The 26,478-nt window shown below is 60.8% G+C and overlaps 2 protein-coding genes across 2 annotated transcripts; both read left to right on the forward strand.

Moving 5' to 3' along the window:
- The first annotated feature begins 1,157 nt into the window (after positions 1-1,157).
- Positions 1,158-21,383, forward strand: TANGO6 (transport and golgi organization 6 homolog). Its single transcript, XM_036390534.2, is given in 18 exon segments — positions 1,158-1,526; positions 1,529-1,855; positions 2,056-2,172; positions 2,914-3,034; positions 3,712-3,836; positions 4,289-4,451; positions 4,964-5,046; positions 6,645-6,757; positions 8,023-8,199; positions 9,573-9,699; positions 10,368-10,547; positions 13,751-13,885; positions 15,153-15,602; positions 15,788-15,845; positions 17,250-17,402; positions 19,259-19,410; positions 20,338-20,451; positions 21,083-21,383. Coding segments are annotated over 18 exon segments (3,141 nt in total). The 3' UTR covers positions 21,260-21,383.
- Positions 21,384-23,814: 2,431 nt separating this feature from the next.
- HAS3 (hyaluronan synthase 3) lies at positions 23,815-26,311 on the forward strand. The gene is made up of 3 exons (XM_036390295.1): positions 23,815-24,435; positions 24,927-25,028; positions 25,110-26,311. Exons 1-3 carry the CDS (start codon positions 23,815-23,817, stop codon positions 26,031-26,033), a joined length of 1,647 nt encoding a protein of 548 aa, XP_036246188.1. The 3' UTR covers positions 26,034-26,311.
- The last annotated feature ends 167 nt before the right edge of the window (positions 26,312-26,478 follow it).

A 26,478-nucleotide genomic window follows, 5' to 3' on the forward strand; every position in this document is an offset into this window, starting at 1 on the left:
CTATCCTGAGGAACTGAGGTGCTCCCAGCTGTGGGGGGGGGGGGCAGGATCAGGTCCTTCTTCCCTTTTCCATGAGGGGAAAAAGGGTTTCACTGGCGCTCTCCAAAATACCTCATGCTGCCAGCCCCACACAGGCTCAGATCATAAACCTAGTGATGGAGAAGTGCAATGAGGCACTTGATCAACACTGACCAAAGAATGCGCCATCACTGACAATTGTATTTAATACTACTTTGTACAGGCAGATTTCTATTTTTCTGTACACCAGATTATGGATTGATTCCCTCCTCTGTCATGCCAGGTGTAATTAGCGTGCAGTCATTGAAAGGTGCTTTCCAAAATCAAAGGGCTTTCCCAAAATACTGACCTTTGTGTTTAGCTGTCGTCACGGTTTGTATTTTTTATCATGGGAAAAGGGTCTAATGCAAGCTGGGAAACCAGCAGTGGCCAAGTGTTGATTGCATGGTTTTTATATAGAATTGAAATAATAAATTGTTTTAAGAAAACCAAACCACTTTTCTCTGTGTGAGGCTCTGCTGGTACTTGAAGGCTTTACCTGCTGCACAGGTGTGGCCATGGCCCCCTCCACAGGGAGAGCAGAATCACAGAAGGGTTGGAGTTTGAAGAGACCTTATGGATCATTGAACTCCATCCGTCATGGACAGGGGCACCTTCGGCTATCCCAGGCTGCTCCAACCCGGCCTTGGGCACTGCCAGGGATCCAGGGGCAGCCACAGCTGCTCTGGGCAGAATCACGGAAGGGTTAGAGTTTGAAGAGACCGTATGGATCATCCAACTCCACCCGTCATGGACAAGGACACCTTCCCCTGTCCCAGGCTGCTCCAAGCCTCAGTGTCCAGCCCGGCCTTGGGCACTGCCAGGGATCCAGGGGCAGCCACAGCTGCTCCGGGCACCCTGTGCCAGGGCCTCACCACTCTCAAGTGAAAAGGATTCCTCCTCAGTAGCGCACCCACTCTCTGCGGTGGCAGTGGCAGCCATTTCCCCGGTCCCAGTCCCGCCCCCAAAGCCGCTCTCCGGTCCCGTCCTCCTCCCGTCCCGACCTCCCCAAGATGGCGGCAGCCGGGCGGCCCCGCCCCTCGCGCCCTCCCCAAGATGGCGGGCGGCGGCGGCCCCGCCCCTTCCCTGCCCTGCGCAGCATGGCGGCACTGACCGACAGCGCTCCCGACATGGCGGGCGACGCGCAGCCGGGCCCGGAGCCGGCCTGTGTGCTGGAGGCGCTGGAGCTGCTGCTGGGGCCGCCCGGTGATGGCGACAGTGCTGCCGAGCCCGGCAAGGAGCCCGCCCTGTGCCTGGAGACGCTGCGCAGGAACGCGGCGGCGCTGGAGGAGCGGCTGTCCCGGGCAGCGGGCTGGGCCGCGCTGCGCCAGCTCCGGGCGGCCGTGCTGTGCCGGGCGCCCGCGCTGGCGGCCGGGGCGGCGAGCGCGGAGCCGGGTTGGGCGGCGGCCTGCGGGCTGCTGGCGCTGCTGCTGTGCCTCAAGGAGCGCCTGGCCGCGCTGGCCGCCACCCCCGCCGCCCCGCCGCCCCCGCCGCTCCCGGGGCGCCGCCGCCGCCCGGCGCCGACACGCTGAGCGTGGGGCAGGAGCGGGCGGTGCGGCGGGCGCTGCGGGCCGCCGTGGGGCTGGGGCTGCTGCCGCACCTGCCGCCGGGGCTCGGGCCGGGGCCGGCGCTGGGGCCGCCGCCCGGCAGCCGCGGGGCCCGGCTGTTCGCCGCCGTGGCCGCGTTGGTGGAGCTGGCCCGGCTGCCGGCGCTGGGCGCCCCTCTGCTCGCCCGGCATCTCCGGCTGCTCCTGTGCGGGCTCTGCGCGCTGGGACACGGCCCCGCCGCCCTCTGCCAGGTCCGTGCCACACTCGCAGCCCGTGTCCCGCTCCCCAGGGCAGGCGTGCGTGTCCCAGCCCGCTCCTCCGGCGGTTCCTCCTGTGTCCTGCCCCATGTCAGAGAAAGAACGGGAGGCACGGAGCCCGCCGAGGGGCTGCGGGGCACCGGCACACCGCCCGGACCGAGCTGTTCTCAAAGCCCCGGTGTGTTTTGTTCCAGGGTGTTTCGGACGCGGAGCGAGCGCAGTGCCGGGAAGCCCTGGGGGACATCCTGGACCGTGTTTACCAACCGCTGGCCGTGCAGGAGCTGCTCGTCCTGCAGGGACAGCCCAAGCAGGTACCCGGAGCCATCCCCGACACCGGGCTGTCAGCGTCCCTACCCCCCGTGGTTCCCACACGCCGAGGATGCTGCTCTTCTGGGAATGCTCTTACACCTTCAAAGCCAGTCCCCGAGTGCCGGCGAGGCTGCTGGGTGTCTGGCATTCCAGCCCTGCTGTGCAGGAGCGGAGTGTGGGTGTGTCAGGGACTGTCATCGCCGCACGTGCCACCTTGGCTTGGCACCCGCATCCACCGTGCCCGGCCAAGCACAGCTCCTGCTCCTCCAAACCTCACCCTTCCCACTCAGGGGATGACACAGGGCACCTGCTGCTCTCTGGGGCTGTTCCAAAGCATCCCGGGGAGGAGGAGATGGGGAATCTCTTAAGTGTTGTTTTAGGAAAGTCCCCGGGGGAAAATGCCCTTAATAGAATCATAGAGTCCCAGAATGGCTTGGCCTGGAAGGGAACTCAAAGTTCATTTCATTCTACTCTCTATCATGGGCAGGGACACTTTCCACCATCCCAGGTTGCTACAAGCCCCGTCCAGCCTGGCCTCGGACACTTCCAGAGGTGGAATAGCATGCTAAGCACCTGAGGGCTGACCTCTCATTAATCCCTGATTTGCTCTGTGCTGCTGGATGAAGCAGCAATTCAAAGCCTGTGTGCTGTGCTCTCTGTCAGAGCCTGGGCTGTTGCCCAGGGGTGGGCTGGCACAGGTGTGTGCAGGCAGGCTCCTCACCTGCTCCTTTGCTGCCTTGCAGAGGTGCCCAGGGGCTGCTCCGGGCTGGCTGCGGCGGCTCTGCGGGCACCTGCTCTCCGAGAGGCTGCTGAGGCCCAGCGGGGTGCAGGCCGTGGTTCGGGGTGTCTTGGAGGCCACAGACGGTGAGTGGGGGGCTGTGGGCCCCAGCATCACAGATTCAGAGGTGTCTTGAGACAGTTCACCCCAGAAGAGCAGAGCCACAAGAGCTGGGTGTAGGGGCTGGCTTGTGCCAGGCTGAGGTGACACACAGACGTTGCACTGAGCTCCCAAACTGCTCTAATTTGGGATACACATATGTTAGAGGGCCACACTGAAAGGCTCCAAGCCTGTTTGTGCCTCGATGGGGTCACACAGTATGTGTGTCCAGAGTGGGATCAGTCCTGGGGAGTGCCCTGTCCCAGTGTGGTGGGGGCTGTGCTGGGCGCTGGGCTGTGGGAGCTGTAGGGACAGTGAGACCCATCCCATCCCCTGCTCTCCATGTCCTGCCAGGGAAGGAAGCTGTTGCTCTCCACAAGCTGAATCCCACGGTTTTTAGTGCCAAAATCTTGTCTGGCCAACTCCAACCATCCAAGCACAACCTCTCCCCACCTTTTGGCTCACCCACCTGGCTGTAGGAATTGCTTTCCACTATTAGGGGTCTTGCACAGCAATTTTCCCCTTTCTGTCCTTAAGTTCAGCTGTCTCCTGAAAGAGCAATAAAAGCTCAAAATCAAAATCCAATTTTTTGGCTAGGAGCACCTGGCTTCAGCCAGAGCTGGCCATGGGTTGGGCTGACCCAGGATTTCTGCTGCTGTTGTAGGTGGTGCTGGTGATGAAGCAGCAGCTCTGGACTGGAGGAAATGTGATGCAGTTGGGAAGATCCTGGCTGCCTGCCCCCAGCAGTGCCTGTCCCTTGAGGACTACTACAGACAGGTGTGCCCCCAGGTAAGTCCCTCATCCCCTCTGCTGGGGAATGTGGAGCCAGCTCTCAGCTTGGAGGGTGCTGGGGCTCTTCCTTTTGCTTCAGTGTGGCCTGGCTCAAGCCAGCACAATGTGAACATGTTTTCCTGGCAGTAGGACGTTTCCACTCTTGAATTTTCTGTGTTTTATTGAAATGCTGGATGATGTTGTCTGATCATTTGAGGGACTTGTCACTGTGCTACACAGAGCTCTGTGTGTAGCTCTTGCTTTTAGCCTTTGGCTCTGGGAGTGGTGCAGGCTCCTGGTTTGACCCAGAGAGGTGTCCTGCATGTGTGGGACGGACACTGGCTCTTCCACACACAGAATGTCATGCCAGCTGCCAGCACAGCAGCACATGGGTGGCTCCTTGGCTGCTGCAAGGCGCCAGGCTGTCCCCTCTGAGGGGTTGCTGATCCTTGTTTCTTTTTCCTTGGCAGATTCTGGACTTGCTGCACGTCCAGGACAAAGTGGCAGCGCGGCAGTTCCAGCGTGTGGCCTCCACCACGGTGCTGAGCATGGCCAGGGAGCAGCCCCAGCTGGCAGAGAGGCACCTGCTGCAGCCCCTGCTGGCCCCGCTGCGCCGCTGCTCCGAGGCTGCAGGTACCCACCTGCACTGGGGAGGGCCCTGGTTCTGCTCCTCACTGGTTTTTGTCATTCCATCGGAGTTTTCTCAGGCCAGGCTGGGGAGTGTGGCAGCCCAGCTCTCTGTGCTGACCCTGTCAGTTTGTCTGGGTACCCCATATTTACTCCTGTTTGAGTGCAGTCGCTGCAGCGTGGGAGCTGAGCAGTTTGGCTCTGCCTGTGCTTCTTGGGAGCCTCTCCCAGTCTGACATCCTTGTTCTGGGCTTGCAGACAGAAGCTGCTGGTTCCCCACACAGGCCAGCAGCTCTCTGGGGAATCATCCATCATGGAGTTGTGGTCTGTGTTGATTTCCCTGTCTCCTTGGGGGTTTACAACACTGCAGCACAATTAGGATGGCTAATGAGGGCTGCTCTGTTCCCATGGGGAGGGAAGGGAGCTGTGGGAGTGCTTTGGGGTGCAGGGAATGCAGTTCTGCTGCTGGGGGCTCTGGGCTGTTTTGGGGGGCTCATGTGTGTGCCCTTTGCTTTCAGAGCTGGCACTGGAGGATTTGACAGCAGGGGCCATGCTGGTGCCAGAGGCAGAGCTGGGCAGCTGTGTGGAAGATGTGCTCAAGGTACCATGTCTGCTTTGGGTGAGAAAAGGCTGGTTTGAGACCTGGTGAGCAGTTCAGTGTGTGTTGGGCCCCACAAACCCCATCAGTGTCTCCTGCAGTCATGCTCAGTTGTCTGGTCTTCATCTGCAGGAGTACCCCAGCCTCCACATGGGCTGTGCCCGAGCCTCACCACCCTCACAGGGAAGGATTCCTTCCCAGTATCCCATTCAACCCGTCCTCTTAAGGTTGGAAGTTATTGCTCCTTGTCCTGTCACTCTATCCCCTGTGCAAAGTCCCTCTCCAGCCCTCTTGGAGCCCCCTTAGGCACTGTAAGGAGCTCTGAGCATTCCTTGGAGCACAGATCTTGGTTCTGGCATTGAGGGATTGGTGAGGTCCATCCTTGTGCTTCCCGTGAAGGATGAGGGCTTTTTGTGGAGGTGTCTCCTGTGCCACCTCCCCTCATAACTCATTTCCTGCCATTGCCCCCAGTAACCCCAGTGCCACACTGCAGGCTCCAGCAGCTTCCTGCTGCACGTTCCAACCCACAAGGACATCTCCACTCCAGGAATTCAAATTTCAGAAGCTGGTGACTTGCTTCCTGGCATGCCCCGAGGCAGGCTAAGCTCTTAAATGCTGGGATTGTTGTGTATTTTCCCAGTAATGATCTGTTGTAACTGGCTGGCAGGCAGAGACCGGTCTGGAGGGCTGCTCCCTCCCAGAGCAGTGCTGGGGGGGTTGGGGTGGGTCCCTCCTTAATGGCAGAGCACTGGGGGCCTGACAGCAGCCAGATTAGTGAGGGGACCCCAGATTTGGGGGGGGTTTCTTGCCTAACAAGTGTCATTTGATGCTTAGTGAGAAACCATCCTTGGGGCTTCATCGGGAGCCTTTGTGTACACAAGGGTCTGGGGAGGAGGAATGGCTCCGTGGGGATTAGCACATGAAAACAGGTCTGTGTGCGGCAGTGCAGCAGGGCAGGGCCCTTGGGGACCATTTCTTAGCCTCTTGGGAGGCTGCTGGGTGAGGTGGAGGGGAGGAGCAGGGCTCTGCAGTCACCCTGAGCCCCTAGAGCCCCCCCAAGAGCCTCTACAACCCCCCAAGAGTCTCTTCAACGTCCCCAAGAGCCTCTGCAACCCCTCCAGAGCCTCTACATCATCCTCAGAGCCCCTGCAATACCCCCTGAGCACCAACACCATTCCCAGAGCCTGAGCAGCCCAGTGCCTCAGCTCAGCACCCACCAGCCCAGCTGCCCTGCTGGTGACTGATCTCTGTGCTTGAGATTTACAGTCATTCAGTGAAGATTTGCTCATGCCAGGGGACCTGTTGCATCCCTGGGTAAGGCAGGATCTCACTCCTAAGCAGCACAAAAACTGCCTGCAACCTTCCTGTAGCTTGGAGCCCTGCTGTGGTTAAGCAAATTCTTGGAGAAAGATGGTGCTGAAGGCAGGTTTTAATAGGGAATGTGGCATAATCAGGGAAGGCAGCCTCCAGACTGAAGGAGGAGGCTGAGAGCCCTCCGCCATCCTCCCTGGCAGCTGCCCTGTGCTCAGACGTGTTCCTGAGCTCCCTCTGCCCGTGCAGGTGTTTGACTCCCCTGGCTGTGCCCCTCTCTCCCTCTGTAGGTGTATGTGGTTGGGAATGACAGCTCGAGCCTGCTGCTGGGATCCCTGCAGCCAGTCCTGGGAGTGGTGTTTTCCCTCTATTCCTTCGCCAGGCAGAATGTGTCATACTTACGGTAAGGGAGGCTTTGTACTCTGTTCCTGCTGGGGTTTCATCTGCTGGGCTCACCCTCCTCCAGCAGCCACGCTCGGGGCACAGGCAGGAGCAGAGAGCCTCCTTCTCACCCCAGAGCACTCTGTTCCAAGCAGGCAGCAACCACAGGCAGGGCACACAGCCTCACTGGCAGCCCATTCTCACGTTAGTTTTTGTTTTCCCTGAAGCCAGGATGTTCTGTGTAGAGCTGAGCGTGCCCTCAGGAGCACAGGGTGGCTCTGCCTAGAGCAGGGATTGTGGTTGTCCATGGATGGAGGTAGTGATGCTGGAAACTGGATGGAGGGATCTACAAATAGCATAAAAACTGGGAAAACAGTTTAAGCACTGCCTCTTGGAAGTACAGGATCATTCTCCAATCTGGGATCACTCTCCTCTGGTACAGTCCTGGCAGCTGATCCCACACCAATGCCCAGCTTCCCGTGGCTGGTGTACAGTGGGAAGCACCACGTGTGCCAGCCATGGCAGGGACAGGGGTGACCAGGTGCTGGCTGTCCTCTCTCCTTGGTCCCCCCAGGCTTTTCCTGGAGTTAGGACCAGCATGGTAAAAGCATTCCTGGTGGGGTTGCACAGTGCTCTGGTGACCCTGGCGTGTGGAGGCTTTCCCTAAAAGGTGTGTGTAGACACAGCCTGTGCTGTTTAATATTAAAGGCCTCGTTAATCACTTCAAAGAGCAGCGAGTGCCGTGACAAGCTGTGGGACACGCCAAGCTCACGCTGCTGCTGGGCCAGCAGTCGCTGCTTCCTCTGCTAAGGAATTTGGCAGGGATGAGTGAACCCACAGCTGCCTGGAAGTGCTCAGTTTTCCAGACCCCTGGCACGGCCCAGTGCGGCTGCTCCACCTCATTAACCTGCTCTTTCCTTGGCAGGGCTCCCCGTGCCACCTCAGTGCTCCCATCTCCTTCCTCCTCTCCCTTGGCACTGCCACCAGCCCTTGTCACCTCGGCATGAGGCGCAGGCAGGGCATGCCAAGGGTGTTCACAGTGCTTCCTTGCCAGCCTGAAGTGTGGAGGAACCCAAATCCTTCCATCTGGGAGCGCCAGAAGGGCAGGATGTGCTGCTGATTCCCTTAGAAACAGGCACAAATGCCTTCAGCTGCCAGAGCCAGGAGCTGGAGCATCCCAGGGAGGGCTGCTCCAGAGCACTCCAGTCATGTCCCTCATCCCAAGCCTGTGCAGGGACGGTGCAGTGGGCAGAGCAGTGTCACCACTGGCTCCTTTCCCCTCGGCAGCTCCCCGTGCCAGGACATCCTGCTGTGGTTCCTGGAGAAGGCAGAGCGGGAGCAGGCCCTGGCTGTGCTGGAGGGCCTGGCTGGGCTCAGCAGCCACGTGCCCACCCTGCACCCGCAGTGCCAGCTCCGAGTGGGCAGCGAGGGCGGTGCTGCCGTCGTCGTGCAGGAAACCATCAGGTGAGTGCTGTGGGACAGTCCCCGAGTCACTGGGCACCCAGGGCTTTCCTGGCAGAGAGCCTGGGCAAAGCAGGGGCTGCCAGAGCCATCCCACAGGGTCTCATCCCTTCAGGCTCAGGCAGGTGACACTTCCACAGAGCCAACACAGCCCCCAGGTTTCCTGGACATGGTGCAGAGCTCTGACTTGCAGCCACACAAAGCATCACGCTCCACCTGAGCATTGGTGTGCACTCCTGCCTGCTGTGCAGTGTCTGGGAAGGGGATGTGCCTTTCCAATCTCAATACCCCCCAGATTCACCTTCCAGCCTCCAGCCCAAGCCTGTGTGGTGACACAGTGAACAGAGTCCTTCGGGCACAGGTGGCACAGTCACAGCACAGACTGTGGCAGTGCCAGCATCACAGAGCAGCCACAGAGCTCCTCTGGTGTGGGCAGATGGCCTCTGAGGGGAGGCAGAGCTGCCCATGCTGGGAGTTAACTGCAGCCTTTAGTCTCCAGCCACGCAGGCTGGGATGTCCAGCAGCAGGAGGCTGGGTTTGAGCAGAGGGGCTGTGAGCTGGCCGGGCAGCACTGTGGGCAGGCAGAGGCACAGCTGTGCCCAGGGGTGTGCTGGGAGATGGGGGCACATGCAGCAAAGTCCCCACAAATACATTTGGTTTGGGGTTTTTTTTCAGGCTTTTCCTGATCTGAGTTAGAATTACAGACTGGTTTGGGTTGGAAAAGACCTTAAAGCTCATCTTGTTCTGCCCCATGGCAGGGACACCTTCCACTGTCTCAGGTTGTTCCAAGTCCCATCCAGCCTGGCCTGGGGCACTTCCAAGGATGGGGCAGCCACAGCTGCTCTGGGCAGCCTGTTCAGGGCCTGCCCACCCTCACAGGGAAGGATTCTTTCCCATTATCCCATCTAACCCACCTTTGGTCAGTGGGAAGCCATTCCCCCTTGTCCTGTCACTCCACACCCTTGCTCAAAGTCCCTCTCCAGCCTTTTTATAAACTTTAGGTACTGCAGGGCCAGAATTAGAAGCAGCTCTGCCTTGCTTAAACTGGGACTACTTTAAACTTGTTCTATACTGGCTCTGCCCATGCCCCTGTTGCCACAGCTCTCCCTAACTTACCCAGCACTAATCATGGTGTTTATGGGCTGGATGAAATGTATGCTTTGGGCTCATGGTTTGTGTTAATGAGTGCAGGTTAGTTAATAAGCAGAGCCCAAATGACCTGGGCAATGTTTGGCTCAGCTGCCTCCAGGCTCTGCTGGGAAGTGCTGGGAAGGAAGGCTTCCAGGGAAATGCAGCCTGGGATTTCACCATGCCCTGGAGTCTGGGTGTCAGGGGGCTCTGGGTGTGTTTGTGCCGGTGATACAGTGACCTGTCAGCGATGAAGATGAGGCCCTGTACCAGAAGATCTCCTTGGAGCAGTGCCATGTGGAGAGCTTGGTGGAGCTCCTGTCCCACTGCCAGAAGAGTGGTCTGGCAGGAGACTTCTTCATCCACTGCCTGAAGGTGAGGGCAGCCAGCCCCTGGCTGGGGCATACCTGTGGGAAGGGGTTCTCTGGACAAGCAGAAGGCAAAAGGAGGATCATCCCCTGTGTGTCCTGGGGCATGGCATGTGCTGGAGCAGCCCTGTGTGCTGGGTGGGAAGCCAAGGAGTGGGAGCAGCCCTATCCCTGAAGGGGTTAACCCTCATCCTCCCCCTGGGCTGTTTTAACTACAGGAGCATGTCTGAAGTGTGTTGGAGGCTGGGAATAATCCCTGTTGCTTCCTTGGCTCCAGAAGAGGGGCCCCATACCTGCTTCCTTTGATCTCACTTGGAGCCCCCCACCGTTCCCTGCAGGGTTGGACTGGGATTCTGTGCCCCAGCCCATAGTGCCAGGAGGGGATAGGGATGGGACACTCAGGAGCTGTGGACAGCTCTCAGAAACCTTCATCCAGCAGCTGGAGGGTGGTGGTGGTGGTGAGAGGAGTCACCTGGCATTGCTGGCCCGATGTTTAACCCTTCCCTTCCCTTCCCTTCCCTTCCCTTCCCTTCCCTTCCCTTCCCTTCCCTTCCCTTCCCTTCCCTTCCCTTCCCTTCCCTTCCCTTCCCTTCCCTTCCCTTCCCTTCCCTTCCCTTCCCTTCCCTTCCCTTCCCTTCCCTTCCCTTCCCTTCCCTTCCCTTCCCTTCCCGGCAGGAGCTGACTCAGGTGGCTGCGGAGGATGAGGAGGCTCCAAACCCAGCTGTGGAGCCTGGGGGGAGTTTGCTGGAGCTGGAGCAGGACCAGGCCAGGCAGGGGAGGAAGCTGCTGGTCCTGCAGCTGGTGGCCGCACTGTGCCAGGGTGTCTCGGACACCGTGTTCACTGACATTGTGCAGGTTGGTGGTGCAAAGCCTGGGGGCATCAAATGAACACTGCCAGGAGCAAAGGCTGAACACTGAACACTGCCAGGAGCAAAGGCTGAACACTGAACACTGCCAGGAGCAAAGGCTGAAGGAGCTGGGATTGCTCAGCCTGGAGAAGAGAAGGGTCCAGAGTGACCTTCAGAGAAACTTCCAGTCCTTAAAGGAGCTCCCAGAGAGCTGGAGAGGGACTTTATACAAGGAGGTGACAGGACAAAGGGGAATGGCTTCCCCCTAACAGAGGGCAGGGTTAGAAGGGGTACAGTGAAGAAATTCCTCCCTGTGAGGGTGGAGAGGCCCTGGCACAGGTTGCCCAGAGAAGCTGTGGCTGTGCCATCCCTGGAAGTACCCAAGGCCAGGTTGGATGGGAGCAACCTGGTTGGCATAACTGTGCTCCTGTATTCATGAGTGAGCAGTGCCAAATTTATGAAATATTGTCATTTCAAAGGCCACTGGTGCCCCTTGGTCCCGAAAAGGATATTTACAATCTTTCCCCCTGAGCGTGCCCTGGATGGGGTTGGTGGGGAAGGCAGCTGGACACCGAGGGCAGCCTGGCACTCCCCTCTGGATCCCCTGCAGATCCCTGCAGATCCTGTGGCTTTTAGCTTCCTCATGCTGTGTTTTATTGCTGTTTTCCCAGTGCCCCGGCCATGCCAGCTCCCCGTGCTGCCGTGGGCAGGGCTCAGGCAGGTTTCCTCACGTTTCCTTTGGGACAAAGGAGCCTTTGTGTGCTCGGCAGCAGAGGGGACACAGCCAGCCCAGCTTTGTCCCCACCTGCCTCCATCACACCCACCCGCAGGGCCCAGAGACACTGGGAAATGGGGAAGGGCTTTGCCAGGGTCCAGCCAGGAGTCTGGGATGAAAACCCACCACCAAAGAAATGCAGACAAAAAATCCATTATCCTCCTGCCTGGGGTTGTGTTTCAGCGAGGCCCCGGGCTGGGACAGGGACAGGCTTTGAGCAGGTTCTGCACTCTGGGGTTCCCTGGGGTGTTTGGGGGGCCCTAATGGGGTAGGAGCAAGTGGGGTCCATCCTTCCAAAGCTGGAGCCCAGGAGCAGCAGCTGCTGTGCCCCCCCAGCTGCACATTTATTTTATTTACGTGTTCTCCTCCATAACCAAGGTCAACTTGACTTGATTTCCTCACTGCACCAAGGATTCTCTCCTCCTGCCTGAGACACAACTGTGCCCCAGTGTTTTATTTTTCCTTTTTTTTGTCCCTCCCACTTTAAAATGTTTTTTTTTCTAGATTATTTTTTAAGTTTTCATTTTTCTCAGTTGCAATCTACTGTTATTTATTCAGAATTTTCCTTTTTTTAAAAATATTAAATATAACTTCAACCCCCTCCAGCTCGTGTATCACCGTGTTATGAGAGCAAATATTCAAATTTTTTTTTTTTTTTTTTACTTATTTGCTGTTTGATAGAATTTCTTCTCTGGAATAATTATCCCAGCAGGTACCTAAGCCTTTTATGCAGCCTTTAGCAAGCCTTTTCCCACAGCCTCCCTCCTTGCTTAAGGGATGTGCTTAAGGAATCTGGCAGCTGAGGAGGAAATCCTGCCTGCACCCAGTGCCCTGGGGGTGGAAGTTTGGAATTTGGTGCAAGAGGACCTTGTTGCCCTCATACTTTGTTTTCTGAAAGAGGAACACAATAGTTCCTCCTCTGTTGCAACACACCTGTTAGGTAGGAGTGACCCTGATCCAAACCCTTCCCAGGTTTGTCTGGGAGAAGATAAGGCATGGAGAACATCAACTCCCTCATTTCAGGATCTGTTAGGAAGGCAGGAAACCTGTGGGATCAGAGGTGTTGGTGCCAAGTGTGGAGAAGGCCAATGCCAACCAGGCAGGATCGTTACATGTGGAATAAAAATATTGTGGGAAAAATCCCAAAGTAAGTGAGAACACAGGAAATGGCTCTGGCTGGAGTGTCAGCTGTGCAGGATAAGGGGGAGGCTGGTGTGGAGGATTGTAGACAGGGGCTGGAGCTCCTTGGCTCTGGGATTTCCAAGCCTTTACCTAGGGCAATTCCATACAGACTCACCTTGAGCTCCCCTTTGGGACTATCCCAGCTTCCATCCCATGGTGGAGCCAGGCAGGAGGCAGGGATGGAGCTGGATCCCTCTGTTCCTCCAGCCCCAGGGGGACTTCTGCTGCTGAGAGACCCCACCAGTTTGACCATCACCTTGTCCCAGTTGTGGTCATGACTTGGCTGAGCCCACACTGGGATTGGGGCCACAGCAACAGGAGGAAAATGGGAAGGGTTTCACAGAATTACAGAATCACAGAATATTCTGAATTAGAAGGGATCCACAGGGATCATTGAGTCCAACTCCTGGCCCTGCACGGACACCCCAATAATGCAACCCTGTGCATCCCTGAGAGCAGGGTCTGAACACTCCTTGAATTTGTGTGGGGTTGTGCTGGGGAGCTGTGTGGGATGGGGGGGACTCGTTTGTGTGGGGTTGTGCTCAGAGCTGTGTGGGATGGGGGTACTCGTTTGTGTGGGGTTGTGCTCAGAGCTGTGTGGGATGGGGGTACTTGTTTGTGTGGGATTGTGCTCTGTGTGGGTTGGGGGACTGGTTTGTGTGGGGTTGTGCTCTGTGTGGGTTGGGGGACTCGTTTGTGTGGGGTTGTGCTGGGGAGCTGTGTGGGATGGGGGTACTCGTTTGTGTGGGGTTGTGCTCAGAGCTGTGTGGGATGGGGGACTGGTTTGTGTGGGGTTGTGCTCAGAGCTGTGTGGGATGGGGGACTGGTTTGTGTGGGGTTGTGCTGGGGAGCTGTGTGGGATGGGGGTACTCGTTTGTGTGGGGTTGTGCTCAGAGCTGTGTGGGATGGGGGTACTCGTTTGTGTGGGGTTGTGCTCAGAGCTGTGTGGGATGGGGGACTCGTTTGTGTGGGGTTGTGCTCAGAGCTGTGTGGGATGGGGGTACTCGTTTGTGTGGGGTTGTGCTCAGAGCTGTGTGGGGTGGGGGTACTCGTTTGTGTGGGGTTGTGCTCAGAGCTGTGTGGGGTGGGGGTACTCGTTTGTGTGGAACTGTGCTCAGAGCTGTGTGGGATGGGTTACTCGTTTGTGTGGGGTTGTGCTCAGAGCTGTGCGTGACAGGGACACTCGGCTGGGCTCAGAGGCAGCAGGAGCTGCAGGGGGCAGTCCCTGCTGCTGATGGCCGTTCCCTTGGCAGGTGCAGCAGTTCCTGGCAGCCGTGCTGCAGCGGGCCTGTGCCCACCCTGCGCGGGGCCCGGGCGCGGCGGCCGAGGCGCAGACCCTCGCCATGGCCATGGGGCTCGTGGCCGCTGTGCTCGGCGGGGCCGTCCAGGTGAGGGAGAGGACCGGGGGCTGTGGGGTGGGGGCTGGCACTGCCGTGGACAGCTGAGGGTGCAGTGGCACGGAGTCACTGGGCTGGCTCGGAGTCACAGCCTGTAAATGCATCTAGAGACATAGATATATAATTATTTTGCTTGGGGCAGTGCCAGGGTGCTGACCAAGGATTCAATCAGAGCAGGGTACCCCCAAAGAGCCCAATTAACTAATTTATTATCTCTCCTAAGAAGGCACTGTCAGAACAGTGCAGTCACATACAGCATCTTTAAATACCAGCACTGCACCCTCTGCATCCCCACACGGTCACAGACTCTGGCTGCAGAGCATTGTGAACTTCCCATGTGGGCTGTACCCTTGAAAATCCCCTTATACTTTTATATTTACATTTTATACATATTTATATTGTTATTTATATCTCTCAGTTACCTTGTAATACCTATATATATATATGAGCTCTGTGTCACTCAGTGGACCTGCCATGGGGAGCAATGGCACGTCCATTAACGTGCTGCCATCACTGAGCTGCTGGGGTTGTTTCATCCCTGGATTTGCCCTACGGAAGAGCCAGCTGTTAACAGAAAAAGATTATTTATTGTCTCTTATTGCTAAATTTCTAATACTGGGAAAAGAACTGTAGTTGAAGAGAAGTTAAAGCCAGAGTCTTGTGGCTGCAGTGGGCCCCTCCCAGGAGAGTTCCTGCTCCCCCTTTTGTGTTAATGGGAGTGACATAATTTGGAAAATGGAATGTGAAAGGTTTTGGAAGGAGCTGCAGAACTGTTTGGGTTTCAGCAGGCGAGGAGTTTTATGCAATCATCCAAAATCTCTGCTAAAGCACCCTTTTCACCCTCACATCCCAGATTTTAGCAGTTAAATCCAGGTTAGGGCAAGAGCTTCTCCAGCTCAGGACAGGTCATGGCTGCTGTGCTGGGAGCATCCTTCCAGGCAGGACCGATGGCAAGTCTGGCACTGAATTTGTGTGGAATTGTGCTGGAGAGCTGGTGGGAGGGATGTCCCTGGTTTGGTCCCCATACCCAGACCCTGCTGTTCTTCAGGTTCATGTGCTTCCCACCTTCTCCCATGGCTGCTGCCAGGGCTGGGATTGGCGCTGGGTTGAGAGGAGCTCGCGGTGCCCAGAGCCCAGCTCCTGACCTGGGGCTGGGGCTCTGGGGCTCCTCACCCCCATGCCCACCCTCCGGGGAGCATGCCAGGCTGTGGCCCCTCGTTCCATTGCTAACAGCCAGCGCTGCTCCTCTCCCTGCCAGCTGAAATCCAGCGATTTCGCGGTGCTGAAGCGCCTGGTGCCGCTGCTGGAGGAGCTGTCCCGCACCTACCCCGAGCCCCTCACCCAGGAGCTGGCCTCGGACCTGCGCATCGCCATCCTCACCCACGGCGCCTGCTCGCCCGGCACGCTGGGCACCGCTGCCCAGGGCCTGCTGGGCCGGGAGCCTGGCACGGCAGCACGGAGCCCTGCCGGCAGCGCCCCCAGCCCCTCAGCTCATGGGGACAGCAGCACGGGGCAGAGCAGGGGCCGTGGGCCCGGGGCCTCTCCAGCCCCACGAGCCGACAGCCCGGCCCCGGGGGGGCTGCAGGAGCTGCTGGTGTCAGCCTGTGACCCCCAGCCCCCCGGCCGGGCAGCTGCCCTGCGCCGCCTCGCCAGCCTGGTCACCCAGAGGGATCCAGAGGCCATTCGGCTTCAGGAGAAGCTGCTGCAGGTACCGGGCTCCTGCTGAGGCCCCTGTCCCTTGCCTTGGTCCCTTGTCCCCTGCTGTGTGCCCCACCAGAGGCAGAGCTGGTGCTGAACAGGCCATCAGGCTCGAGATGGTCACCATTATTGGAGCCCTCTGGCCTTGCTGGCCCAGCCCAGGGTCACTGCTGATGGCACTTCCCTTCCTTCCAGGTGTTCCTGGAGAATGTGCAGCATGAGGATGCCTTTGTCTACCTCTCAGCCATCCAAGGTGAGCAGTGCCTGTCCGGGCGAGTGCCAGCCCTTTGTCAGGGAAGGTTTGTGCTGTGCCCTGGGAGTGGAGAGCAGCAGAGCCATGGCCAGGCTGAGGGCTCGGCATCTCCTGCCCTCCCAGATTGTGGCTTTGTGCTGTTCCATCAAGCCTGGGGCCACATGTGGGCTCCATGCCGAGTTCCTGAAGCTGGAGACGTCATCTCCCAGTCATTGTTACTCCCTGGAGCTGGTCACCATCCCTGTGCCAGGTCTGTGCCACAGGCTGGGGCTGCAGTTCCAGTACAGCGTGGGCACAGCCCCAGCACCCACAGAGGGGTCTGTTCGGCTGAGGCTGGCAGAGGACCAGGAGGTGGGGGACCCACTGGTGCTCCCTGAGGGCTCTGCCAAGGTGGCAGCTGCTGAGTACTCACAGCCCTTCCTAGGAAACCCTCAGGTCAGTGCTTGCCCCAGCATGCTCGGCACAGCCCCACAGCACTGGCTGTCCGTGGGATTGCAGGCAGGTGTTTCTGCAGCAGTGACTGTGTATCCTGGGTGACAGTGGATGGTCACAGTGCCCTGGGTTCTGTGGAAGGGATATGTGCCATTCCCCTGGCCCACGGCCATGCTGGCACCGCTGCCGTTGGGTTGGTAACCTTTGGCAGCAGCTGGGAAGGAGTTCATGCCGTGCTTCCCAGTGCCTGTACGGTCTTGAGAGGGCCGGGCCTGTCCTTGCCCGGGGCTGGAGCACAAAGGCTGTAACGTGCAGTGATTAACGCTGCTGCAGCTGCCGTGATTAACCCTGGTGCGGTTCCTGCAGCACTGACTCACCGGCACCTGTGCCCTGCCGAGCCGTGCCGTGCCAAGCACAGGCCTGGGGGCCGTGCCAGATGGGTCCCCATATCCCACTTGCTCCCTGTCACAGCAGCAGGGCTGGGGCTGAGCCAGGGGTTGTGGCACCGCTGGGTTTCATGGAGCCAGACTCCTGTGGCGTAGTCCTGATGTGCTGGACATCACACCCGGAATCCTGGGGTCAGTTTTGGGCCCCTCATAACAGTACACTCATTGAGGGGCTGGAGTGTGTTTAGGGGAGGGCACTGGAGCTGGAGAAGGGTCTGATCCCTGCATCTGGGATCTGGTCTCTCGTCAGCCCCAGGGAGATGCAGTGGGCATGCAGCACGCACTGGCTCCTGCTCCCAGTCCTGGCCAGGTAAATGCAGCAGGGACAGAGACACGCTGGCACCGTGTGCTGATGGCCAAGATCTGGGAGCAGTGACCAGACCCTGTGCCCAAGCATTGGCTGCAGTGCTCAGCTGGCCCCAGTGCAGCAAGTCCTCACTGGCTCAAAGGGCATACCCAGCAGCAGTGAATGGACACCTGCTGCCAGCTGCTAAATTACTGATTTTCCAGCTTTTCTCCCCTGCAGGCGTTGCCCTGCTCTCCAGTGAGTATCCAGAGCGGATTCTGCCTGTCCTGCTGGCACAGTACGAGCGCCCAGCACAGGGCAAAGAGGACACCATGGCTGCTGTCACCAGGATGAAGCTGGGCGAGGTGCTGATGCGTGTCACCCGGGCACTGGGTGAGTCCCTGGCCGTGGGCATGGCACTGCCCGCTGCCAGCAGCCAGAGCACTGCTCAGCCTCACCATTACCGGGGGGAAAGCCACAGGGGACTTTTGTTGTCAGAAGGTGAGCAGGGTCTGAAAGCCCAAGAGAAGCTGGCAGGGGTTTGGCAGCAGCAGGAGCAGGATGAGGGGTCCTGCCAGCAGCCCACCATCCCCTCGGTCGGCAGCACCGGGCTTGGAGACTGCTGGGAAGCGCCCAGACACGCCGGGCTCAGAGGTAGAAGCTGGATGATGCCTTTCTGGCATCTGCTGTTGGGACACGTCCTAAAATGTCTTGTCTGACTCTGTGGAGGAGGCCTGGCCAGCGGGAGCACACAGCTGGAGCTGTACATGGCCGGGGAGGTGGCAGCCAGTGTCCGCGGTGCTGGGGCAGCCAGGCAGAGCTCCCTGGTCACTGGGTGGGCACTCTGTGCCTCGGCTGGGCATGCCCCTGCAGGGCCAGGACCCCCTGAGTCCTGGGACTGTGACTCTCCTGTGGCCTGTGCCACATTCCCTGGCACCAGTGGCATCCCTGGGCTGTGCCAGCTGTGGCATCAGTGCCAGGCTGTGCCACCGTCCATCCTCACTGCTGGGATGGGTTCAGGGCAGCAGAGCCCCTCAGTCCCAGACCTCCCCAGGCAGTGTCCAAGTGTCTGGCTGGGTGCAGGTTGTCCCTGTAAGCTGCCCTGGGGATGGTGGCACGTCCTGCCCTGGCTCTCCCCGCGGTGCCGCGGGAGCTGCTCCGGCGCGTCCCGGCTCGCCAGCATATTTATAGAACAAATTGCACCAGGTTGTTCCTGTTGCAAAGCTTCAGCATCTGAGAGCAAGGGTTTATCCAGCACTTCAGGATCACCCCTCAGCTCTCTGTGGCTCTGAGCTCTCCTACTATGCCAAGAGACCATCATGCCTCGCTCCTGCCCTGTGCCCAGCCCTGTTTTCTGTCCCACTGGAGTGGCTTTCCCTATCTGGGAGGGGAAAGGAAGTGTTGCATGCCCCTTCTGTCGCCATCTGGCACAGAGGCTGGTGCACTGCTGGCTGTGGAGGGGATCCCACTCAGAGCACCCTGCACTGCTCATACTGCTGTAATTCTGAGCCCTGGGATGCAGGCACAGAGCATGAGACATTCCCAGCAAGTCCTTGGCATTACGGGGCTGCCCTGTGCTCCCCCACCCTGTGCCAGTCCCCAGCCTGAGCCCCCACGTGCAGGGTGATAGGGGCCCTCACTGCCCCAAGGATCATTCCTGTCCCCACACCCTGGGACGTCCCAAGGCATCCACCCCAGTGCCTCCATCTGCTGCAGGACACCATTGTCCGAGGAGTTTCAGAGCTTGAGAGAGCTGGAAAAACATAGGATTTACAGGCCAGCTGGCCTTCTGGAGCTTTCTTTTCAGCCCTCAAGGCCCTGCCTGGTAGGAGGTGTGTCCACACCGTGGGGCACACAGCTGCTGTGGGATGACCACGCTCCTGGGATGGTTGTGGATGCTGAGCACGGGCGTGAGCTCTCATTAGCAGCTCACACATCCACAGCACCTCTGTGTGCTAATTGGGGCAGGGGATTGGGTCTGGATGATGCCAGAATTTGAGATTCACACTTGGTGTGTTTGCAGGACCATGAGTGACCCCATGGGAGGACTGGAATGTGCCAAAGAGCCCCAGGTTCTGTGACACGGGGTGTGTGCTGAGGGGCACAAGCCACACTCCAGATGTTGCATCCAGCTGTTCAGTGGTGCTGCAAGGCAGATGCCCCACCCATCTGTTCCCAACGGAGCCAGGGCTTTGGCAGGCAGGGGGGGCCTTTCCCTGCTGGTGACACGGGCTCTGCTCTCCTGGCAGGGGACATGGTGTTCCGGCACCGGGAGCCGCTGATCCGCGCCTTCCTGCGGGGTGCCCGCGATCCCGACGCAGCCCTGCGGGCCAGCAGCCTCTCCAACCTGGGCGAGCTCTGCCAGCACCTGGGCTTCCAGCTGGGATCCATCATCCAGGAGGTACCGGCCCCATCCTGACCCTCACCCTGCCTGCGGAGCATTCTCCTTAACGAGCGCATTTGTTAGCACATGGTTGGGCTGCTGAGGATGTGGAAATGGGACATTTCCATATGGAAACGGGACATTTCCATTAAGGACGTGAGTGATAATTGCTGATATTGTGGAGTATAAAAGTCATGGGGCCTGAAGCAAACACTAGGGAGGTTCTAGCCTTCTAGCCCTGATTTTTAGGTGCCTGCTCCACCCGTGGCAGCCATTGCCAGAGGAGACCTGGGGGCACAAGTGGTGCCTGCCAGAGACACCTCCCGCTTAATGACACCTTGTTGCTCTCCCGTTATCTTAATTATCATTATCGGTATCATCAGTATCGGGAGCTGGCCCTCACCCGCCCTGGCTGCAGGCTGTGGCTGAGATTTGGCTTCGGAAGCTGCTGGGAGATCCCAGTGGGGTGAGCCCGACACCCAGGGGCCCAGCAGCCCTGGAGGCGATGGGTCTGTGCCCCACGGGAGCCAGGGCTTCACACCCCCGCCCCCTCCGGTGCTCCTGGAGTGAGACACCGTGGATTTGGCAGCGGGGCTGCTCCGTTCCTGCTCGGCACCGGTGGATCCCGGCAGTTGATGTGATGCCAGAGAGCCACACGCTGCTATTTTGGGAAGGTGCGAGCTCTGCTAATTCTCCCGGCTGTCACTGCCGGGATTTAATTAGATTCCTTTGGCTCTGCCTGATTTTTATACAGACTCTTATCCATCTTCCTGAGGCATCCATGTGCCGCCTGGCCCTGGGGGGAGCTGCTGGGAGCCTGCACCCAACAGGGCACGAGGGTCCCATCCTCGTTCTTGGGCCATTGCCAGCGCGTCAGTGGCTGCTCCGATGGGATCCCCTGCATCTCTCAGCCCCTGGTGATGCCCCCCTGCCCTGTCCCCACAGGTCACCTGCTGTGTGACAGCCATAGCCCGGACAGACCCCGAGGCTGAAGTGCGAAGAGCTGCTGTGCACGTGGTGGTGCTGCTGCTACGGGGGCTGAGTGAGAAGGTCACTGAGGTGGGTCAGCCCCTGCCTGTCCCTGGGGCAGGGACAGCCCCCAAGGGGCTCCTGGGCACACCTTGGGGAGGGCCTGTGCTCTGTAGGGGCTGCAGGGCTCATTCCCAAGCGGCTTCCAGGGAAAGTCCCAAGGGACTGAGATGCCCAGTTTGGGCATCCCCCACTAAAGGGTTCCCTCAACAGATCCTGGGGAAGGGGGGCTTTGTGGGGGTGTCCCTCTGAGCTGCTGGGCTGTGCCATGGACAGTGCCACGCCATGCTGGGGCAGTGCCGGCTCTTGGGAGTGTGGGAGTTGTTCATCACTGATTTGACTTGGAAATGCCCGGATTTTCCACCACTGTGGCCTCCCTCCGCAGTTCCCAGTAACAAGCGTGTTGGGACTCAGCTCCCGTGGGGGAAACAGCCAGTTCCCCAGGGGAATCCCCACAGCCGGGATCCTGACATGCCCCCGTGGCCCTGGGCTGAAGGATCACCACAGTGTGCTGCTGCCGTGTGGGGAAACTGAGTCACGGGGGGCCGGGGCTGCGCTGGCGGTGGCCGCGGTCGGTGCCCCGGGGGAAGGGGCAGTCCCAGCCTGCCGGGACTCGCCGAGGGGCGGTGCTGAGGCCGACCCTGCCCCGTGCCGTGCCCAGGTGCTGCGGGACGTGCTGCGGGACCTGTACCGCCTGCTGAAGCACGTGGCCACGGCGGAGCGCGACGCCGCCACGGTGCTGCACGCACAGCTGGCACTGGAGGAGCTGGACAGCGCCATGAGGAGGGTCCTGTTCCCCCCACAGACCCTGGAGAAGAAGATTGTGGTGCTGCCGTAGTGGGGCTGAGCCCCTGGCAATGAACTGCTCCTCTCTGGGGTCTGCAGGATGCCGCTGGCGGTGTCGGGTGGGAGGGGAACCTCGCTGGGACGAGGTGTGGGATTAAACTGAGACGTGCTAATAATCCCTGTGTCCTTGGCGTCTGTGGGGCCGTGCAAAGCTCGTGGGTGCCATCATGGTCATGTCCCAGACCCTCTAACACCCCCAGGGTGAGCCCTGAGTTGGGCAAGCAGCCTGAGCCAGTGCTTCAGGCTCCCTTTGGCTAGGCAGCACCAAATGTGTGGCTGTCCCCGAGGGGAGTCCAGAGGGAGGGGGGCTCTGCTCTCTGCACCCCCAGAGTGGAGTTCTGTGGCCCTCCCTGGCACTGTACTCACACCACAAGATTGCTGAAGAGTTTGGGGGCTCCCTCACCACAGGGTCTGAGGATGGGCCCCTCTGGTGTGGCACCAAGAGCCCCTCTCCATGCTCAGGAGGGGCTAAGAGACCCTGCAGGGTACCTGGCTGGGACCACCACTCACCACTGCGTGCTCAGGGATACCCCAACATCAGAGTCACCTCCTCCCTCCAGGCAGGGCAGTCCCCATGAGCGCTGCAGCACCAAGGGCCCCATTCCTGCACCCCACAGTGTGGGAGGAACAGAGTCCTCAGGGACCCAGCTTGGTGGCCCCTTGCTCCCCTGGCAGCCCAGCCCCACTGTGCACAGCCCCATTTCGGACCTGCCCTGTGTCCTGCCAGGTGTGGGGTGTCCAGCACCCCCTTCCCTGCAAGGCTGGGAGTCCTGGCCATGTCCCCAGCCGGGGTGCTCCTGCTGCAGGGATCCCCTTTCCCAGCTCCTGGTGCTCGGAGTCTCCGAGCCAGCCTCGGCATTTCCTCACACCCAGCTCCCAGCACAGCAGGACACGGCTGGGCTGAAAAACCCATAAGTGCTGAATTTGAGCCCCGAGTCGTGGCTGTGCCTCCTACAGACTCGGAATGGCCCCTCCAGGAGCTGGTTGTCCCCTGCCATCGGGCCAGCACAGGGACAAGGTGCTGCTGTCCTCGGGATGCCCCTGGTCCTGCCCTGGCACCCACTGGGCACGGGGACAGGGTGACACAGGTGGCTTATGCCGCGGGGGCACACGGTGGGACAGGAAGGTGACGCGTGGGTGTCATCAGAGGGGTCCCAAGAGCGGGGCGGGGGGAGATGGAGTGGCCGGTCCCTGTCCCTCACCGGTCACTGCCTTGGGGGTGACAGGGTGACACCCTCCCAGTGCCTCCTCCACCCCGAGCGCCTGCCGGGGGTCCCTGGGGCTGGCTCCGTGCCCTGCCCGCACCTGATGCCGGTGCCGGGTGATGGTGATGCCGGTTCCGGTGCAGCACCGGAGCCGCTGCCGGTGCCGCCGGTATAGCAGCCGTGCCGTAATGCCTGTGATGGTGCCAGTGCCGGTGCAGCGCTGGTGCTGCTGATGCCGGCGCCGCCGGTGCTGCCGGTGCTGCCGGTGCCGGTCATCACTCCCGCAGTGCGGGGCTGGGGCCGGTGCCAGGTCCTGCCGGTGCGGGGCGGGTTCCCGGGGGTTGCGGGCGGAGCTGGAGCCGGTGCCGGTGCTGGTGCCGGGGGCGGTGCCGGCGGTGCCGGTGCCGGTGCCGGTGCCGGGCGGGGCCCCCGCGGGCTGCGGGCGGTGCCGGCCCCGCCGCGGTATAAAGGGGCCGCACGGGCCGGGCCGGGCGCACAGCGGCGGCGGCGGGTGGGGAGCGGCGGCACCACCACCACCGGCACCTCCACGGTGAGTCCCGGTCCCTCCTCCTCCCTCCCGGCCCGCTGGTGCCGGCTCGGGGTCCCCCGCGATGCTGGGAGCCCAGCAGCACCGCAGGCTGCGGGGCCGGGGGTAGCGGGAGCCGGGAGCGCCGGGGGCTGCGGGACCGGGAGGAGCCGGGAGCGCCGGGGGCTGCGGGACCGGGGGGAGCCGGAGGGGGCTGCCCGGGAGGTGCCGCCGGGGTCCCTGGGGCTGGCTCCGCGCCCTGCCCGCACCCCAGCACGTGCTCGGGCACCCCTGACCTGCCCGCACCCCCTGCCCGCGTCCCGGTGCCTCCCCTCAGTCCCGTCCTGCCCGCGCTGTCCGTCCCATCCCGCAGCGGGCGGGGGTCTCGCTGCTGCCGTCCCCGCAGCCGGGGGTCCCCTGCACACGCTCGGGTGGCGGAGGGCTCTGGGCGGCCGTGATTTCCCCGGGGACACCCGGTCCCTGACATCCCCGTGCCCTTCCCTGTCCTCCAGCCCAGCCATCGCCTGCGAGCAGCCGTGCTCCTGCTCGGGTGGATGGGGGTGCTGGCACCGTGCTCGGTGGGGTACCTGGGACCCCTGCACCTCACCTGGCACACACAGAGCGGGGTGTGGGGGACCCCCGCACCTCCTCTGGCCCCGCGGAGGCACTGGGAAGGTGTCACCCCCAAACCAGTGGCCGGTGAGGGACAGGGTGGCCGTGGGGCAGCGGAGGAGCAGGGCCACCCCGCTTTTGCATTCCGGGTGACCTGATGGGGAGGATGTCCCCGTGCCCTGATGGCGCCCCGTGTCCCCCCAGATGCCAGGGAGCCTCTCCACGGCCCTGCGTGTCGTGGGGACCAGCCTCTTCGCCGTGGCGGTGCTGGGGGGAATCCTGGCCGCCTACGTCACAGGGTACCAGTTCATCCACACGGAGAAGCACTACCTCTCCTTCGGCCTCTACGGGGCCATCCTGGGGCTGCACCTCTTCATCCAGAGCCTCTTCGCCTTCCTGGAGCACCGGCGCATGCGGGGCGAGGGGCAGCCGGTGCGGCCGGGGCGCTCCGTGGCCCTCTGCATCGCCGCCTTCCAGGAGGACCCCGACTACCTGACGAAGTGCCTACGCTCCGTCAAGCGCATCGCCTTCCCCGACCTCAAAGTGGTGATGGTGGTGGACGGGAACGGCCCTGACGACACCTACATGCTGGATATCTTCCACGACGTGATGGGCTCCGAGCACTCCGGCAGCTACATCTGGAGGAGCAACTTCCACGCCTGGGGCGAGGGGGAGACAGAGGCCGGGCTGCGGGAAGGGCTGGCCCGAGTTCAGGCACTGGTCCGCAGCAACACCTACTCCTGCATCCTCCAGAAGTGGGGCGGGAAGCGGGAGGTGATGTACACGGCCTTCCGGGCGCTCGGAGACTCCGTGGACTATATCCAGGTGGGTGCATGGGCTGGGGGATGTGGGCAGTGAGCGTCCTGGGCAGAGGTGCCCCGGGAATCCCCAGTAGCACCTGGGTGCCTGGCACTGGATCTGGCCCCATGCACTGGCCTAGAGCCACCAGGGCTGGGGGCTGCACACACTGGGGTGGCTGAGGTGTTGACTGCTGCCCAAGGGTGTCCCATCAGCTCCTCCTCAGCACATGGCTTGCTGTGGTGTCACCCCGTGGGACAGTGTTGCACGAAGTGCAAGGTCCCCACATGTGGTGACTGGAACAGGTCCTCCCTCAGCGTCAGCAGCCAGAGATGGGTGTCCTGGGCAGCGGTGCCCCAGTACCACCGGCTGCTCTGCTCCCCTCCATCGCCTGCCGGTCTCCGGGGCTCTGCCTGGTCTCGCCGTCCGTGGCTCAGGCTTGCCTGGCTGTGGGCTGGGCTGTCTGCCGGGCGCGCGTGGGCGGCGGGAGCGGGGCTCCACATTCCCTCTGCCCCCAGGTGTGTGACTCAGACACGGTGCTGGACCCCGCCTGCACCGCCGAGATGCTCCGCATCCTGGAGGCCGACCCCCACGTCGGCGGCGTCGGCGGTGACGTCCAGGTACCCTGGCGTGAGGGAGGGCAGGGCTGGGGGCCCATGGGGCTGCAGCGCTGCCGGGGCTCACATCCATCCCCTCCCCAGATCCTGAACAAGTACGACTCGTGGCTCTCCTTCCTGAGCAGCGTGCGGTACTGGATGGCCTTCAACGTGGAGCGCGCGTGCCAGTCGTACTTTGGGTGCGTGCAGTGCATCAGCGGCCCCCTGGGCATGTACCGCAATGCGCTGCTGCAGCAGTTCCTCGAGGACTGGTACCACCAGACCTTCCTGGGCAGCAAGTGCAGCTTCGGGGACGACCGGCACCTCACCAACCGCGTGCTCAGCCTGGGCTACCGGACCAAGTACACGGCTCGCTCCAAGTGCCTGACAGAGACGCCCACGCGGTACCTGCGCTGGCTCAACCAGCAGACCCGCTGGAGCAAGTCCTACTTCCGCGAGTGGCTCTACAACGCGCTCTGGTTCCACAAGCACCACCTCTGGATGACCTACGAGTCGGTGGTCACCGGCTTCTTCCCCTTCTTCCTCATTGCCACCGTCATCCAGCTCTTCTACCGCGGCCGCGTCTGGAACATCCTCCTGTTCCTGCTGACGGTGCAGCTGGTGGGCGTCATCAAGGCCACCTACGCCTGCTTCCTGCGCGGCAGCGCCGAGATGATCTTCATGTCCCTCTACGCCCTCCTCTACATGTCCAGCCTGCTGCCCGCCAAAATCTTCGCCATTGCCACCATCAACAAGTCGGGCTGGGGCACCTCAGGGCGCCGCACCATCGTGGTGAACTTCGTGGGGCTGCTGCCAGTGTCGGTGTGGGTGGCGGTGCTGCTGGGCGGGCTGGCCTACACCGCCTACAGCCAGGACCTCTTCAGCGAGACCGAGGTGGCCTTCCTTGTCTCAGGTGCCATCCTCTACGCCTGCTACTGGGTGGCCCTGCTCACCCTTTACCTGGCCATCGTTGCCCGCCGCTGCGGCAAGAGGCAGGAGCAGTGTGGGCTGGTCTTCACTGAGGTCTGACCGTGGGGTGGTCCCGTGCCAGGGTCATCCCGGTGCCATGGCCACCTGACGTGTCAGGGTAACCACCGCCGTCCCCTCTTCCCCGTCCCGGAACCATCAGGTGCTGGGGTGATCCCACGTGCTGGAGTGAACACCCCCAGGCCCCTTTTTCCCAATCCCGGAGCTGCTGGGCAGCGCTGAGCGCTCCCAACCCTTGGCATTTCTCATCAGATCTTGAAATCTTGCTTTTATTCTCTATTAAGGTGCAAACTTTTCCTATCCTTTCCTTTTTCCATCCCAAGCTGGCCACAGAGAAGCTGAGCCAGGGCTGCCCATCACCCAGCCAGGTGCTGCCAGCTACATCCCAGCTGTGCCCTATGGAGCATCCTGGTGTGGAGCGCTGCTGGCCGCGCTCCCCGACACCCCACTCCAGAACCTTCCACCCCTCGGTGCTTTTACAGGGATT

The sequence above is a fragment of the Molothrus ater genome, chromosome 12 (assembly GCF_012460135.2).
Source record: "Molothrus ater isolate BHLD 08-10-18 breed brown headed cowbird chromosome 12, BPBGC_Mater_1.1, whole genome shotgun sequence".
Taxonomy (NCBI): domain Eukaryota; kingdom Metazoa; phylum Chordata; class Aves; order Passeriformes; family Icteridae; genus Molothrus; species Molothrus ater.